Raw genomic sequence first — 15840 nt, 5'->3', positions numbered from 1 at the left:
CATCTATTGAACTGAGACAGTATTTAAAAAAAAAAGCTTTACACGTTAGACAAAAAAACCAACAGTGGTTTAGAATGAGGATCCCGTCTGTGCAACAAGGGTCCTGATATCACTGGATACCATGTGTCATAAACAGATGGTTAAGGGTTAATGCCTCTTTTACCTGTAAAGGGTTAAAAGGTTCACCTAGCCTAGCTAACACCTGACCAGAGGAACCGATGGGGGAACAAGATGTTTCAAAAGGAAGGAGGGAAGTTTTTCCTTTGTTTAGAGTTTCAGTTTCAGCCGGAGTGAAAAAGATCAAGGAACCAGCCTCTTATCAGAGTAGTAAGTTAAGAAAGGAATAAATAGGTTTACGTTTATTTCTTTGTAACCTGTCTTATGCAATTAGAGGTAGAATCAAATTTTTTTGTGTAACTAAATTTGTGCCCAGGGGAACATCCTCTGTGTTTTAAATCTGTTGTCTGTGAGAGTATCTGGTATGCTAATCTCTCCCAGAGGGTTTTCTTTTACCTTTCTTTTCTTTAATTAAAAGTCTTTTCTTAATACCTGATTGATTTCTCCTTGTTTTTAGATCCAAGGGGATTGGATCTGGACTCACCAGGGATTGGTGGGAGAAAGGAGGGGGGATGGTTAATTTCTCCTTATCCAAGGGATTGGATCTGGACTCACCAGGGAATTGGTGAAGTCTCTCAAGACTATCCAGGGAAAAGGGTGGTACTTGGGGGTGGCGGCGGCGATACCAAATCTAAGCTAGTAATTAAGCTTAGAAGAGTCCATGCAGGTCCCCACATCTGTACCCTAAAGTTCAGAGTGGGGAAGGAACCTTGACACCATGTGTAAGCAGCCTAAATAGATTATTAAATTATTAAAGCCCAAGATACAAATACAGCTGTTCCAGATTTCTTTTTTCCCTTTCATTTCATGTGACGAATGTATAAACAATATAGACAGAGCTGTAACAACAATGGCCTGCAGCAGTCCACAGAATCTAGTGGGAGAACCTCAGAAGGACTATCACTGTATGACACAGTATTTTTCTTAGTTCAAAAACTAATTCCTCCTACCCACCCTGCTCCATGATGTCAAAGCTGTGTTCTTCACGTACTGTATATAAAATGTTATGCAGCAGTGGTCTGACTGAAGAAAAAAGCCTTCCAACTTCAACCATTAGGCACATGCCAGAATGAAAATGTGCTTTCAAAGAAATAATTTTGGTATTACAAGGCTATATAGTTAACTCAAGGCTATATATTGCACCAAGAAACTACCACTCTACTGCCTTTATAGTCAACATGTTCACTTTTAAGTACAACTGCTAGAAACTTACCTCTAGTAACTCATCTGCAATCTGTAACCTTCCATCTTTTCCAGCTGCCCCATTTGGATCAATTCCCACTATGAAGACACTCATCCTGGACCGGTCTTTGTTGCCAGCAAGGCTAAGTCCCAAACCAGTCCTTCCTTTTTCCAGCTCTATCATGTGCAGGTCCCCTGGTAGATTTCCATAACGCTGTGTGATCTTTTCTAAACGTAAGGGGAAAAAAGGTTGGGGGAGAAGGGCTTGAATTCATATTAGAACCCTTTACAAGTCATTCAGCTAATCAGCTTTAGTGCGCAACAGGCATTATCCAACAGCAGAATCCCTGCATCCCTGAAGCAGCACAAACTACTCCCTTTTTCAGCTAAAACTAATGTCACTTGTAACAATGCTTCCCAGTTGCTTGGGGGCTGGGTTTAAAATGAACATTTTAAATTATTTTCTCTGGGTTTCTTCCCCGATACCAATAAATAAAACATCTTTCACATGGACACATGGCTGGTGAGACAAAGGCAGCTGGGAGACTATGGGAGTTAGCCAGTTGAGCTCCTCAACAAAGGAAAGTGGGTTTTTCCCCTTAACTTGTAGGTACTCTGCAAGAAAGAATCTTCAGTGGCAGGAAAACACTGCACTGCTGACACCACTGCTATCTCTTCCTTGGCCTGTACCTGCAGAGTCCCTGCCCAGCCAGGCATCCTGATCCTGTACGCTTCCACTCAGCTCATGGTCTTGACTTGCTGGGAATGCAACCTGCACATCCTTGCTGAAGAAAGCCAGGAAGGGAGAAACACTCCCAGTACAAGAGGAAACTCTTGGTGGCGTCACTCAGGAAGCAGGTAAGAGAGCTGCAGGAGGTGTGGCTCATTTGCCAGAAGCACAAGGAGATACTGACGGGATGCACATGAAGACGTCCAGGATGGATAATGCAGCCAGCTGGAACAGAATACAGCACCACCAGGGGAAGAAGGAGAACCAGCTGCTCTGGGGGGAGAAGATTGGCTGCTAGCCAGCTTGGGCAGCAGAAAGTGCTCCACCTCACTCCAAGGTCCTACTTCCATTGAGGTCAAGAAGTGATATGCTGTACAGAAAACAGGAGATGAGCAGGCCCCAGTGGCTGAGGAAGAGGAGCCAACTCATCCCAAGGCTGGGAGGTTCATGGCCACCACACCCAAGAGAAGGAGATAAAGGGGGCTAATGGTCAGGGACTTCATTTTGAGGGGGATGGAGGCATCCGTCTTCTGACCTGATGTCCCAGGAAATGTGCTGCCTGACTGGAGCCTATGTCTGAGACTTTGTGGAAAGGCTGCCAAGGCTCATCTGTCCCTGTGACAACTATCCCATGCTGCTCACTAATGTGAGAATTAATGATACTGACAGGTATGACTGAGCAGATCAGCATAAATGGTGAAAAATAGGAAACATCATGGTGGGGGTCCACTACAGACCACCAAATCAGAAGGAGATGGATGAAAGATTTCTAGAACTACCAAGAGAAATATCCAAAACACAAGCCCTGTAATAATGGAGGAATGTAACTAAAGAAATATCTGTTTGAAAAGTAATCCAGCAAAAGCAAAAACATTCAGTACATTCTTAGAGCATACCGGGGACAACTTCTTGTTGCAGCAAGTGGCGGACGTAACCAGAGGGCAACCATGTTAGACTTGTTTCTTATCAACAGGGATTAATTAGCTGTGAATCTGAAGCTGGAAGCCAATTTGGGTGAAAGTGAACATGGAATAATAGAATTCATGAGTCTAAAGCATGAGTGCAGCAGTACAAGGATTTGAACAAATTCAGAGAACTGATAGGTAAAATTCAGGGGAAGAAAAACTAAGGCAAAAAGGAGTTGAGGAGAGCTGACAGTTTCTAGGAGACAACATTAAAAACACAAGAGCAAACTTTTCCAATATGAAGGAAAGATAGGAAGAACAGTACAAGGTCAACATCAGAAGTTCTTTAACAATCTGAAAATAAAGGAATCCAGAAAAAGTGGAAACATGTATTCATCCTTAGCAATTTTTCCAAAAGAATAGCACAAGGATGTAGGGACAAAATCAGCAAGGCTAAAACACAAAATGTATAGACATCAAATGCAAAAAGATGGCCTATAAAAGCATTAAAAACAAGAGAAAGAGGAAGGAAAATGCATGTCCACTACTGAGTGGGGAAGAAGAGCTAATAATGGATGACATCAAGATGGCTAAGTTGCTTACTGCCTAGTTTGCTTCAGTCTTTACTAAAAAGGTTAATTATGGCCAGATATTTAATGCAATTAATATTAACAATAAAGGAGAAAGAACACAAGCCTGGATGAGAAAAGAACAGGTTAAAAATATTTAGGTAAGTTAGATGTATTCAAGTCAGCAGGGCCTGATGAAATTCACCCTAGGATGCTTAAGGTACTAGCTGAAGCAATCTTGGAACAACTATCTTTGAAAACTCATGGAGGCCAGGTGAGGTCCCAGAGGACTGGAGAAGAGCAAACACAGTACCTATCTTTTAAAAGGGAAACAAAGGGGAACCAGGGAATTATAAACCAACCCATCTAACTTTGATACCTGGAAAGATTCTGGAACAAATTATTAAACAATTTGTACATATGTACAGGATAATAGGGTAATAAGTAACAACCAACATGGATTTGTCAAGAACAGATCTTGCCAAACCAATCTCATTTCCATCTTTAACAGGGTTACTAGCCAAGTGGATGGGGGTGAAGCTGTAAATGTGATACATCTTGATTTTAGTAAGGCTTTTGACAGTCCCAAATGACACTCTCATAAGCAAACTAGGGAAATCTGATCTAAATGAAATTACTACAAAGATACATTCATAACTGGTTGAAAGACCATATCAAAGCATAATTAATAATGGGAGGATATTGCTAGGGGTCTTGCAGGGGTCTGTCCTGAAACCAGTACTGCTCAAAATTTTCACTCATGACTTTGATAATAGGGTGGATCGTATGCACATAAAATCTGTGGATGATGCCAAGCCTTGAGGGATCACAAGCATTTTGGAGGACAGGATTAGAATTCAAAATTACCATGACAAACTGGAGAAGTAGTCTGAAATCAACAAGATGAAATTCAATAAAGATGAGCGAAGAACTTCATTTAGGAAGGAAAAATCAAATGCACAAATACAAAATGGGGAATAACTGGCTAGGTACTACTGAAAAAGATCTGAGATTATAGTTAGGGCCCTACCAAATTCACGCCAGGAAAACACATCATGGACTGTGAAATCTGGTCTTTTGTGTGCTTTTACCCTATACTATACAGATTTCACAGGGGAGACCATGGTTTCTCAAATTAGGGGTTCTGAACGAAAAGAGATTTGCAGGGGGGCGGGGGGGGGGGCAAGCCTGTAGCAGCGCAGAAGTAAGGATGGCAATACCATACCAGGCCATCCTTATTTCTGTGCTGCTGCCGGCAGCAGCTCTGCCTTCAGAGCTGGACTCCCAGCCAGAAGCTGCCCTCCTCCAGCTGCCCAGCTCTGAAGGCAGCACTGCCACCAGCAGCAGCGCAGAAGTAAGGGTCGTTGTACTACAATCCCCCCTACAATAACCTTGCGATTCACTCGCCCCCCCCACACACACAACTCCTTTTGGGGCAAGGACCCCCACAATTACAAGACCAAGAAATTTCAGATTTAAATAGCTGAAATAATTAAATTTATTATTTTAAAAATCCTACGACTATGAAATTGACCAAAATGGACTGCGAATTTGGTAGGGCCCTAGTTATAGTGGATCACAAAATGAATATGAGCCAACAATGTAATACAGTTGCAAAAAAGGCTTATATTTTAGGGTGTCATATGTAAGACACAGGAGGTAATTGTCCCACTGTAATTGGCACTGATGAGGCCTCAGCTGGAATACTGTAATCAGTTCTGGGCACCATACTTTAGGAAAGTTGTGAACAAACTGAAGTTTGTCCAGAGAACAACAAAAATGACAGAAGATTTAGAAAACCTGACTTACAAGGAAAGGTTGAAAAGAATGGAACATTTTGACGGGGGAGCTGACAGCAGTCTTCAAATATGTTGAAGGCTGTTACAAAGAGGACGGTGATAAATTGCTCTCCATGTCCAAGTAAGGACATGTAAGAGAGTAATTGCCTTAATTTGTAGCAAGGAAGATAGAGGTAAGGTATTAGGAAAACATTCTAACTATAAGGGTAGTTAATCACCGGAGATAGGCTTCTAAGGGAGGGTCTGGAATCCTCATCACTGGATGTTCTTAAGATCAGGTTAGACAAACACCTCTCACAGGTGGTCTGACAAGGTGTGCCTGGCCCTTCATGACCCCTGAGGTCCTGCTACACCCACCTCTGGAAGGAGCAGTGAAGATGGGTCCTCCAGGCCTGCCCAGAAAGGCTGCACAGAAGCAGACAATGAGAGCCCAGCAGGCTCAGATAAAAGAAGCGGCAAGGTCTGAACAGGTCAGTCCCTGGCTAGAACCAGAGAGGCAAGGAAAGTGCCCCACTCTAGAGCCCTGCAGCAGGACTGGAATCCCACAGGACCGCTGCCATAATAGCGGGAGTGGGATAAAAAAAAATCCCATGCAGGGCTCTACTCCACTCTGGTCAAAAGAGTTCCTTGGGTTGCATTTGATAGGAGCTCTAGCCTTAAGGTCTGGAACAGAGGTAAAAGAAGAGACCAGATGGGAAGAGGCCCAGGGAACATCGCAGCAACCAACCAAGGAAGCAGTAAGTGGCTGCTGTTTATAGGGTCCATAGGTTGGGACCCAGAGTAGTCAACCAGCCCAAGTTTCCCCACCAGCCACTGAGAAAGTGACCTAAGGCCTGAAAAGGGAACAAGGCTTGGTTATAAGACCGAATGAAAGGCAGGACTTAAAGGGCTGAAGACACTGGTGAGGGCTGACATTTTGTTGAACTCTGCTACGCGAGAAGGGGTTCATCCATTTTGACTCTGTGACCTAGCTGGAGCGCTGAGTCACTGAAGACCTGCCTAGCAAAGTCAACAACCTACAATAGGTGCCCAGGAGCAGGAAAAGGTCCGAAATATCAGAGGGCAGTCAAGATGTGAGTGCCCCCCATTACAGATGGTCTAGGTATACTTGGTGTTCACTCAATGTGGGGGAACGGACTAGGCAACCTCTCGAGGTCCCTTTCATTCCCACATTTCTAGGAGTGTTTGGTTGCCCCCCTCCCCCCGAAGATTTTTTCTAAAAGCACTAGACCCCCTGTCTGCCCACGCACATCTATATTTTAACTGCAGGTGAGATTACATTCAGATAACAGAACTGTATATGCAATTACAATGGGTGACATATACAACATCGAAACTGTTATTGCGGTTCATTATGCGCAAGGTAGAACCTACATTTACCAGGACCAGCATCGAAACTGAATGCATAAAACAAGGGCACATGATTTTGTGTTTCAAGAATGTGCGGCTGTCCAAGCAAAAGTTAAAGCTGAAAATAACATTTTATACCCAGATAGATGAAAATGAAGGAGTTCAACTTGCACCCCAACCTACTCCACATCATTACTATTTCAATGCTGAGCATTTCAAATAGCACAAAAAATAAACTTACTCCAGCTGTAACCAAACTCATCATCATCTTCCACATCCTCTTCAGTTTTGCTGGAAGATAACTGTGCAATTTCACAGTTCATTTCTGAAAATGCTGAAGGAGGGGGCAGAGGCAAGTTACTAAATGAAGTCTTTTCTGGTTCTGAATCTGACTGACTGGACGCCTGTGGAGAACAAGAAAAATGCTGTGGCTAAATATATGCAGACTCTAGAGCAGGGCAATCTAGTACATGAAAATATAAAAATGGCAATGGCTATGGCTTTGAAATTTAAATACCAAGCACCAGGAATTCTCAACAAAGCACATAGCATACAGAGGCGTCAGGATATCAGAGATGTAAAGAACACTAGGCAAGAAGGACTAATGTATTTTTAAGCAAACAGAACTGACATTAAAAGCCCAATTCAGTGAAGTTTTGTGTGTTGCTCTTTGCCTGAGAAACAACCTTGTGTGAAAACTGAATTGAATATTTTCTAAATCCAATTTGCACAGATTTTCTTTTTTATGTCTAAAGAAAAAAACTGAGTCACTAAACAATTTCTTCTGCTATGATTTTGTATATATACAAATGGGAAAGATGGAGGAATGGAGTTAAGGTAGCATTGAAGAATCTTGTAAAAAGAATATTTAGTTGAAATGTTGGTAGAAAGGCCTATTTAAAAAACAAAACAAGTGTGAAGAACACAAGAATACCTTCTTCCAAGTCCTTTACTTGTCTTCTATACAACCTATGAACAGTCATGTCACAAAGGAGAAAGAATTGCCGTAAGGGGAGGGGGGGAACAACTCTTGGTCTTGTGATTCATTTCAATTAAAAAAATAAAAACAAAACTACTTCTCTACCTCGATATAACGCGACCTGATATAACACGAATTCGGATATAACACGGAAAGCAGTGCTGCAGGGAGGTGGAGCTGCGCACTCCGGTGGATCAAAGCAAGTTCGATATAACGCGGTTTCACCTATAACGCAGTAAGATTTTTTTGGCTGCCGAGGACAACGTTATATCGAGGTAGAGGTGTATATGCACACAAATTACTACTGCAAATCATGGTCATACCCTTAACTCCTTAGTCTGGTAAAACTCCCATTATACAGTCAGGTTGCTTGAGGGAAATGTGATCAAGAACTGTATGATTTGGCGCCATCTTCTTAACTTGTATCATTTTTATGTACTTGGCACTGTGATCAATAATAAACCATAGGCCATCAGGGCTAGGTAATTGATAAGTCAGGCGCTCAGACTCAGCAACTGATAGAGGTCCTATGAAAAATAGTACAATTTTAAATAACTGAAATTAGCAGGTACTGTACTGACTTCATCCAGCTTTTACCTTCCTCACTTCAGCTTTAAGATTCTGATTCTAGTGGGAAGTGAGAGAATAACAACTCCGATGGTGTTGCTAGGGGGTCAAAAATTTTAATAAATCTTCTTCAAAGCCAACATGAGAACTCTATTAGGCCTCCTCACCCTGAGGGATTTCAAAGATAGCAATCCATCGGTGCCTGTAGGGGGTGGTTACCCCGCTCCTGCCCTGAAGGGCTTAAAACAGCCCTGGGAGAGGGCTGTGGCAGGGGAAAAGCTGGGCTGATTGGGAAAGCAGCCACAGCTGTAGCCAGTGCAATCAGGGCCCAGCTGGCCCTTATAAGAAGGCTGTGGGCCAGGAGATACTCTCTCTCTCTCTCGTCTTTTGAGAGGGAAGGACCTGGCTGCCTGGGAAGCTGAGGAAGGTACATAGGGTGGTGCACTGCTGGGGAAGAACAGAGGGAGCTGGGGAGCTCCTGTCATAAACAGATAGCTAAGGGTTAATGTCTCTTTCACCTGAAGCACCTGACCAGAGGACCAATCAGGAAACCGGATTTTTTCAACTTTGGGTGGAGGGAATTGAGTGTCTTTGTCTTTGTTTTCTGGCTGCCTGCTTTCTCTGAGCTTTGGAGAAGTAGTTTCTTTTTTCTAGTCTTCTGTTTCCAAGTGTAAGGACAAAGAGATCAGATAGTAAGTTATATGGTTTCTTTTCTTTGGTATTTGCATGAATATAAGTGCTGGAGTGCTTTGATTTGTATTCTTTTTGAATAAGGCTGTTTATTCAATATTCTTTTAAGCAATTGACCCTGTGTTGTATCATCCTAATACAGAGAGAACATTTGTACTTATTTTTCTTTCTTTTTATATAAAGCTTTCTTTTAAGATCTGTTGGAGTTTTTCTTTACTTCAGGGAAATTGAGTCTGTACTCACCAGGGAATTGGTGGGAGGAAGAAGTCAAGGGGAGATCTGTGTGTTGAATTGCTAGCCTGACTTTGCATTCCCTCTGGGGGAATAGGAAAGTACTTTTTGTTTCCAGGATTGGGAACGGAGAGGGGGAGTCCCTCTGTGTAGTTTCACAGAGCTTGTGTCGGTGTATCTCTCCAGGAGCACCTGGAGGGGGGAAGGGAAAAAGGATTATTTCCCTTGGTTGTGAGACTCAAGGGATTTGGGTCTTGGGGTCCCCAGGAAAGGTTTTTCAGAGGGACCAGAGTGCCCCAAAACACTCTAATTTTTTGGGTGGTGGCAGCAGGTACCAGGTCCAGGCTGGTGGCTAAGCTTGGAGGTTTTCATGCTAACCCCCATATTTTGGACGCTAAGGTCCAAATCTGGGACTAAGGTTATTACAGCTCCAGCCTAGCAGAGCCCCAGGCTGCAGGCTGAGTTGAGGGCCCACAAAAAGGGTACTAGGGCTGCAGAGGGGCAGCCCAGGAAAAGGCAGAGGCAGTTGGTCCAACCCCCCTTTGCCCATGATGAGTGGTTTACAGACTGCCGTCTGCCCCTGTGAGCAGGGGCTAAATAGAGACTGGCAGAAGCCACTCAGGCAAGGTGGGGATAGGGGGTTCCCCTGGGAGAGACCCAGAGCGACGGGGTACTGTTGTGGGCAGAGCCCCTGGGCAAAGGGCACCGGAGTCTGGGAAGGACACAGGGCCAGTGGCAGGCAAGATAACGGCCCACAGAGGGTGCTCCGGGCTGGAAAGAGCTAATTCCCTGGACGACCAGCAGCCGGTGAGTCGTCGCCCCACCACAGTGCCACACTCAGATAACATCCTTTCAGCTGAAAAGACTAAAAATCTATTAACTTATTATTATGAAGATCTGGGAAAATGCCAATTGTCCAGAGGAAACAAACTACCTTCTTTCTCTCCCCCTCCAAACATGTAAAGAAAATGTTAATGTCTCATATGAGCCCCCAAATTCCTCTGTTGCTTGTATGAGCTTTCTCCTCTCATTCTAAGAGCTTTTCAAAAAAGTAATGAAATAATATGAAGGAGGCTGAATACATGTTAACTCAAAATATCATTGGGGTCCAAAATGGTATATCTGTTTAAATGCCTTCACATTAGATACCACACACTTAGAACAAGCCAGAGGCTGACAGAATGGTGCAAAAAACTCAGTCTTACACAAGCGAGTACTGCTATACACAACCTGCCCTTGGCACTTGGAGCTTTAAGTAAATGTGAGGCATCTGAATTGTTCTGAACCCATTGTGCAAAAGCATCTGAGAGTTCAAAGCAACCTGCTGAAATTCCTAAATGCCAGCTGGGATGATGTAGGGCAGGGGTAGGCAACCTATAGCACACGTGCCGAAGGTGGCATGTGAGCTGATTTTCAGTGGCACTCACACTGCCCAGGTCCTGGCCACCAGTCCGGGGGGCTCTGCATTTTAATTTAATTTTAAATGAAGCTTCTTAAAAACATTTTAAAAACCTTATTTACTTTACACATAACAATAGTTTAGTTATATATTATAGACTTATAGAAAGAGACCTTCTAAAACCATTAAAATGTATTACTGGCATGCAAAACCTTAAATTGGAGTGAATAAATGAAGACTCGGCACACCACTTCTGAAAGGCTGCTGACCCCTGATGTAGGGTATTAGAGATCAGTCTTTATGAAAACTGAGATACTTACTATAATCTAAATTGTGGGAGCACTCTCTGAAAAACTCAAACACCAATGTGCACAGGGAAGGTGATGTTTCATAAACCAAACTTATTGCAAAACAGTTCCTAAACTTCAGAATATGTGTCGGGTGGCAGCAAAAGCACACATTAGCATTCATGCTGTACTTTTATGCTTAAAATGCATATTCCTAACTGAAAAAAAGTAAGTAGCAGAATGTTACCTCAAGGTGAGGGTAGAGGAGTTCCAGAAACTCAGTAAGCACTTCCTATATATTCACTGGAGGCCATATAACCTTAAATTAATGCAGGTGTTTGTATGTGTGTGTGTGTGGGGGGGGTGTACACAAAGATTAGGGAAGGATATGAATCGACTGATTCAGTGTAGTTTACAATTACTAACTCAGAGTAATGCATCATTTTAGTCTTGTTCTTTGTGAGCAACGGAAGTGCCTAAAATGTTGCAGTATTGAAGACAATGATCAAGACAACAAGAAGATGGTTTGCTATCCAGTAGCTCTGGAAGGATGGGTGTACCTCTGTATGTATGAATCAATTCCAGTGAATTTATCATTAAAAGAAAGCACAAAGTGCCATATATTGATGAACAAGGAACGTTTCCTTATGTCTCACTATATGTACATGTATAAACTCTGTTTTAGTTTGAAGCAAATGCTGATATGCAAGCAGATAAAAGCTTGAAGTCTTCTCTGCAAGCAGAGTAAACAAAGTCCTAACAACAATTAAAAATGTACAGGACCAAATTCTTTCTTCCAAAGTCATTGGAAGGTATGTATGCATCTCTGAGGACAGAATTTGGCCCTTTTATTTACACACAAGACCTTTGTTCTCTGAATTGGGCCCTATACAAAAAGTAAAAAATATTTTGACTCATAACATACCGAAATGCAAACATCTGACAACACATGGAGCCTTTTGGCTATCCATGTGGCTCTAGTGACAACAAGCATGTATTTATAATGGCAGTGAATGGACAGCAGTATCACTTTCAATGTTGCAGACCGATTTGGAAGGAAGATCGGTACTTTCCGAAATTATCACATGCCACATACAAACAGGCATAAACAAAACACAGCACAAAAAGGATGTGTGACACAATCACAAGTTACTCTAACTTTCACATGGAGACAAACCTTAAACGGTGTGGGGGCAAAAGGGTTAGTTGGGGAACAATGGAAGGCAACCCTAACAGGATTCTGCACATCCTACAGTAACAGAAAACAGCAGTCCATATATTACAGTACCTTCGACAATATGTAGCATTAGCAATGTGAACTAATGTATACATATTTTTAAATGACAGGTGTATTTTGTAAACTGCAGTAAATTCACACATTTTATTTTAAAATGGACAAAACTGCTTACATGACCTAATTAACTCCTGATTCAGCAAGGTATCTTACTGAATCAGGGCCTTCATAATTTTCTTCACAAAAATCTGGCAGAAAAAGCAAAAAGATGCTGTGGGAGGAGGGTTCAGATGGGGGTGGAAGGTGGTTTTGACTTTTCTAATATTTGTAAGAACTAAGTTTTTGCATGTAATTATGTGCAACATGATTTTTTTTGTAACAACTGCTTATTTAGAAATTATAAGCAATTACCTCTGTTACACTTCTATTCTTCTTACTTCAGAACTATAAGTGTGGGCACAGTTTTCAAAAACATACATATACAGTTATACAGCCAGTCCATGCTCTTTATACATTTTGAGATTGTTATGAGATTAAGGGAAAAATATAAAAATTGAGGAAGCACAGATTTATAGCTGAATTCATTCCCCAGATGCATGAGGAGCTATAAGTGACTGTGCAAAATCAGAGCTGTGTGCATGTACATGCAGATAGGATTTCGTCTTTAATCAGGGATGCGTTAGAGGTCTAGTCTCTCCCTTCACATGCATAACTTGCATTAGCACCAATCATGAAGGGAAGAATCTAACTTTTCTAGATTTCCAAAAAATGTTGGCACCCTGCTGGTGGTACAGTGCAAGAATTTCCAAAAAAGTTGTCACCATCTTACAATGTGAGGTACTGACACATTGTTCATGGCAAAAATAAAGTAGGAAACCCCTAACCACACACATGCAGAGAAAGGACCGACATACAAACAAATGATAACAAAATACCTCTGCCCTTGAGAAAAGCCATTTCAATATTAGGCTGAGGTTTTCGAAACTACCAAACTCCTCTAGGGGGCTCCGAAAATATCAGTCTTAGACCTTATGATTACATAGCTGGCATTTGTACAATACTTCTACACATTCTTATTTATCATGGAGAACTTCTATCCTCACCAGCACAGTATTTTACCCAAATGTGGTAAAAACACAAACACAGAAGGACACACAAGTGACGCAGAAGCACATAAATAACGTTCGGTGAACCAATAAAGACAATCAGATGTCATCCAACCTTGTTAGTGTTGAACTGAGGAGAATCAGCAAATGGATTAGTGCTGCTGATGGTAGCAGGCCCATAGAAAAGGTTGTGCTGCTTGAAAGGCAGCTAAAAAGAAAACAAAAGGAACTAAACAACAAAGAAGGGAGGTTTAAAATAAAACCTTGTGGCTTATAGAATAGACCACACGGTTTCTTGTGTTAAACAAACAATGCCCATTTCACATGTTATGCTAAAAGACATCTGTAGGCGAAGGAAGGCAAGGCTGTACATTTACATTCGCTTCATACACATTGGTGACATTAAATGATGAGTAGAACAACAGTCTACCAGTTTTATCCTCCCCATATGTTATGGCCCTCTTCCCTCATTCTATAGGAAGTATGAAGCTAGTATTTCCACTATTACATATAGTGAGGATTTCTAAAGGCACAAACAGCAGTCAGGCACCCAACTCCCACTGAAAGCCAACAGGAATTAGGCACATAAGTGCCATTTGTACCTCCAGAAATCTCCCCCTATAGTCTTTTGATCCAATCCTCATGGTCCTTACTTAGATAAAACTCCCACTGATATAAACGGCAGTTTTTTTGCTAAATAAGGAATTCAGAATTGGTATACATAGCATAAAAGCACATTCATACACATACTTAGTGTCTTAAAATTTCATGAGTGAGAAGATGAAAAATTTGCCTTCTTTCATTATTATCTGATGATAGCCAAATGTTTCAATGGAACTATATTAGATTGTCACTAATTCGCATTTATGACCTGGATACAAATTCTGCAAATCAGGAAAAGAACAAACATAAGAACAATTTGTGGAAAAGGTAGCGCAAAATTTAGTTTGTGCTTTTATTTTGACAAGTAAACAACAGCATACTAATAAATGGGCAGCAGGATATTTTGCAGAAGTAATTAAGTTTTAGTAATACAGGATCTTATAGCATACTGTCATTAAATATGTGCAGCTAAGTGAGAGGGACCACTTTTTTAGTAAACTTTATTGGGTTTATGGCTTAACAAAATAAGAATTAGCTGGCTTTTCCTGAGACAATACTAGTTACTTTCCTCTTCTCACTTACCATCAACATTTTTAACCTTTGTTTTATACCACTGATGCAGTTCTCGTACTGTATTGCAAGACCAGAACTGTTTTGAAACAAATGTGCTCACTTAAAAGAAAGAGGCAACCACTCTGATGTTCTGTAGTAGGAGTGTCCTAAATTCATGCAAATAAATTCTACAAGGGAACCGGCTGCTATGCTGGCCAAAATTATTTGCAGCTATGAGCCTAACACTGTTGGAAAACAGGCAGCACAGTGCTTAGAAAGGAACGCCTCTTGTACCACAGTTACATAATCAAGACATGCTTAAGTAATGGGTAAAAGGAAAAGTGCAAACTTTAGCACTGATAAAGAAAAAATGATAAAAAAAAGCAGGAGAATTTTCAGGGGGAAAATATATATCAAAAATCACTATTTCCTGGGCCTGTCTGCATAGTGGAGTAATGAACCTTATGGGGTGTGACTTATAGAACCTGCTGGGTGCACACTAAAGGTTCCCTACCCCCTCTGATGCACTAACGGTGTGTACTGCTGCTCTGTACAGAAAAGCCCTTCATCTTGCTGTGTAAAGAAATCTCTGAACCAGCTAAAACATTTGCTATTAAAAAAAAAACCCACAGAATTAGAAAATTCAATATTCAATATTCATATTCAGGCCTCAGTTTACCAAATAAAATTGATCTAATTTGCCAATGTAACATTTCTTGGATCTACAGTATTTTACTGTTTGAAAGGCAGAGCGATGTTAAGACAAGGGATCCATTGTGACAATGCCACTCAAACTTGATAGAGAACATTTTCCCTATAAGAAGAATTTCCGTTTACACATGCAATGTCTTCTGGGTAGTATTTGTGAAATTAATGTTCCTATGTAACAATCAGATTTGCCACCTGCATTAAGAGTTTAAACTATCTTGACGGAGTGTTATATAAATAAAATTAGCATAACACATATTTTGAGCCTAAATAATTAAGCTCCACTATTAACACAGAAAATCAATCCCAACCATTCATATTTGTGCCTCGGATATTTCTGACATAATGATTTGTCAACTAAAAGATACTGGCTGCCCTGACTTCTATCCCATGCCACTGTGTTGAAGTTATTGAGGCAGTGCAAAGGATAAATCAGGATGCTGTTTAGAGAATTACCTTCCATTTCATGTAATCTAAAAAAAGACTGTTGTCAACAATACCATTGTGCAAGAAAGCACACATCTACATAGCACAACAGAAGGAACCATTATCATAAAAAGTATTTAGTTACTTGAGCAAACAAAGCATTCAAAAATGCATAAAGGTGAAGCCCTGCAATGTGGCTGGAGATACACTCATCTCAATCGGTAATTCTTAAAAATAACCAGAGCAGAATCATTATGCATCACAGATATGGCCCATAACTGCTTTCATGGAGAACTACTAAATTTGCTCCCAGCAGACAACACAGCCCATTCATATTATCTAGGCCACACTCTAATCTCCATGTACAGTATCTTGATGAAAAAATCTGACTCTCTTGAAACAGTCA

General features: G+C 41.3%; 1 protein-coding gene across 22 annotated transcripts in view; it reads right to left on the bottom strand.

The window, feature by feature from the left end:
- The window catches only part of MPDZ (multiple PDZ domain crumbs cell polarity complex component), a 138115-nt gene that overhangs the window by 25710 nt on the left and 96565 nt on the right, over window positions 1-15840 (bottom strand). For 15 of the 22 annotated variants that reach the window (XM_050942956.1, XM_050942954.1, XM_050942957.1 and 12 more), the window contains 3 exons: window positions 13261-13353; window positions 6894-7056; window positions 1331-1527 (listed from right to left, as the gene is read on the bottom strand). In XM_050942956.1, coding sequence (XP_050798913.1) covers window positions 1331-1527; window positions 6894-7056; window positions 13261-13353 — 453 coding nt within the window. The remainder of the gene's footprint in view (window positions 1-1330; window positions 1528-6893; window positions 7057-13260; window positions 13354-15840) is intronic. The other 7 variants (XM_050942967.1, XM_050942969.1, XM_050942974.1 and 4 more) reach the window with 1 other exon arrangement.

The sequence above is a fragment of the Gopherus flavomarginatus genome, chromosome 3 (genome assembly GCF_025201925.1).
Source record: "Gopherus flavomarginatus isolate rGopFla2 chromosome 3, rGopFla2.mat.asm, whole genome shotgun sequence".
Lineage (NCBI taxonomy): Eukaryota > Metazoa > Chordata > Testudines > Testudinidae > Gopherus > Gopherus flavomarginatus.
This window is presented reverse-complemented; position numbering and strand designations above follow the sequence as displayed.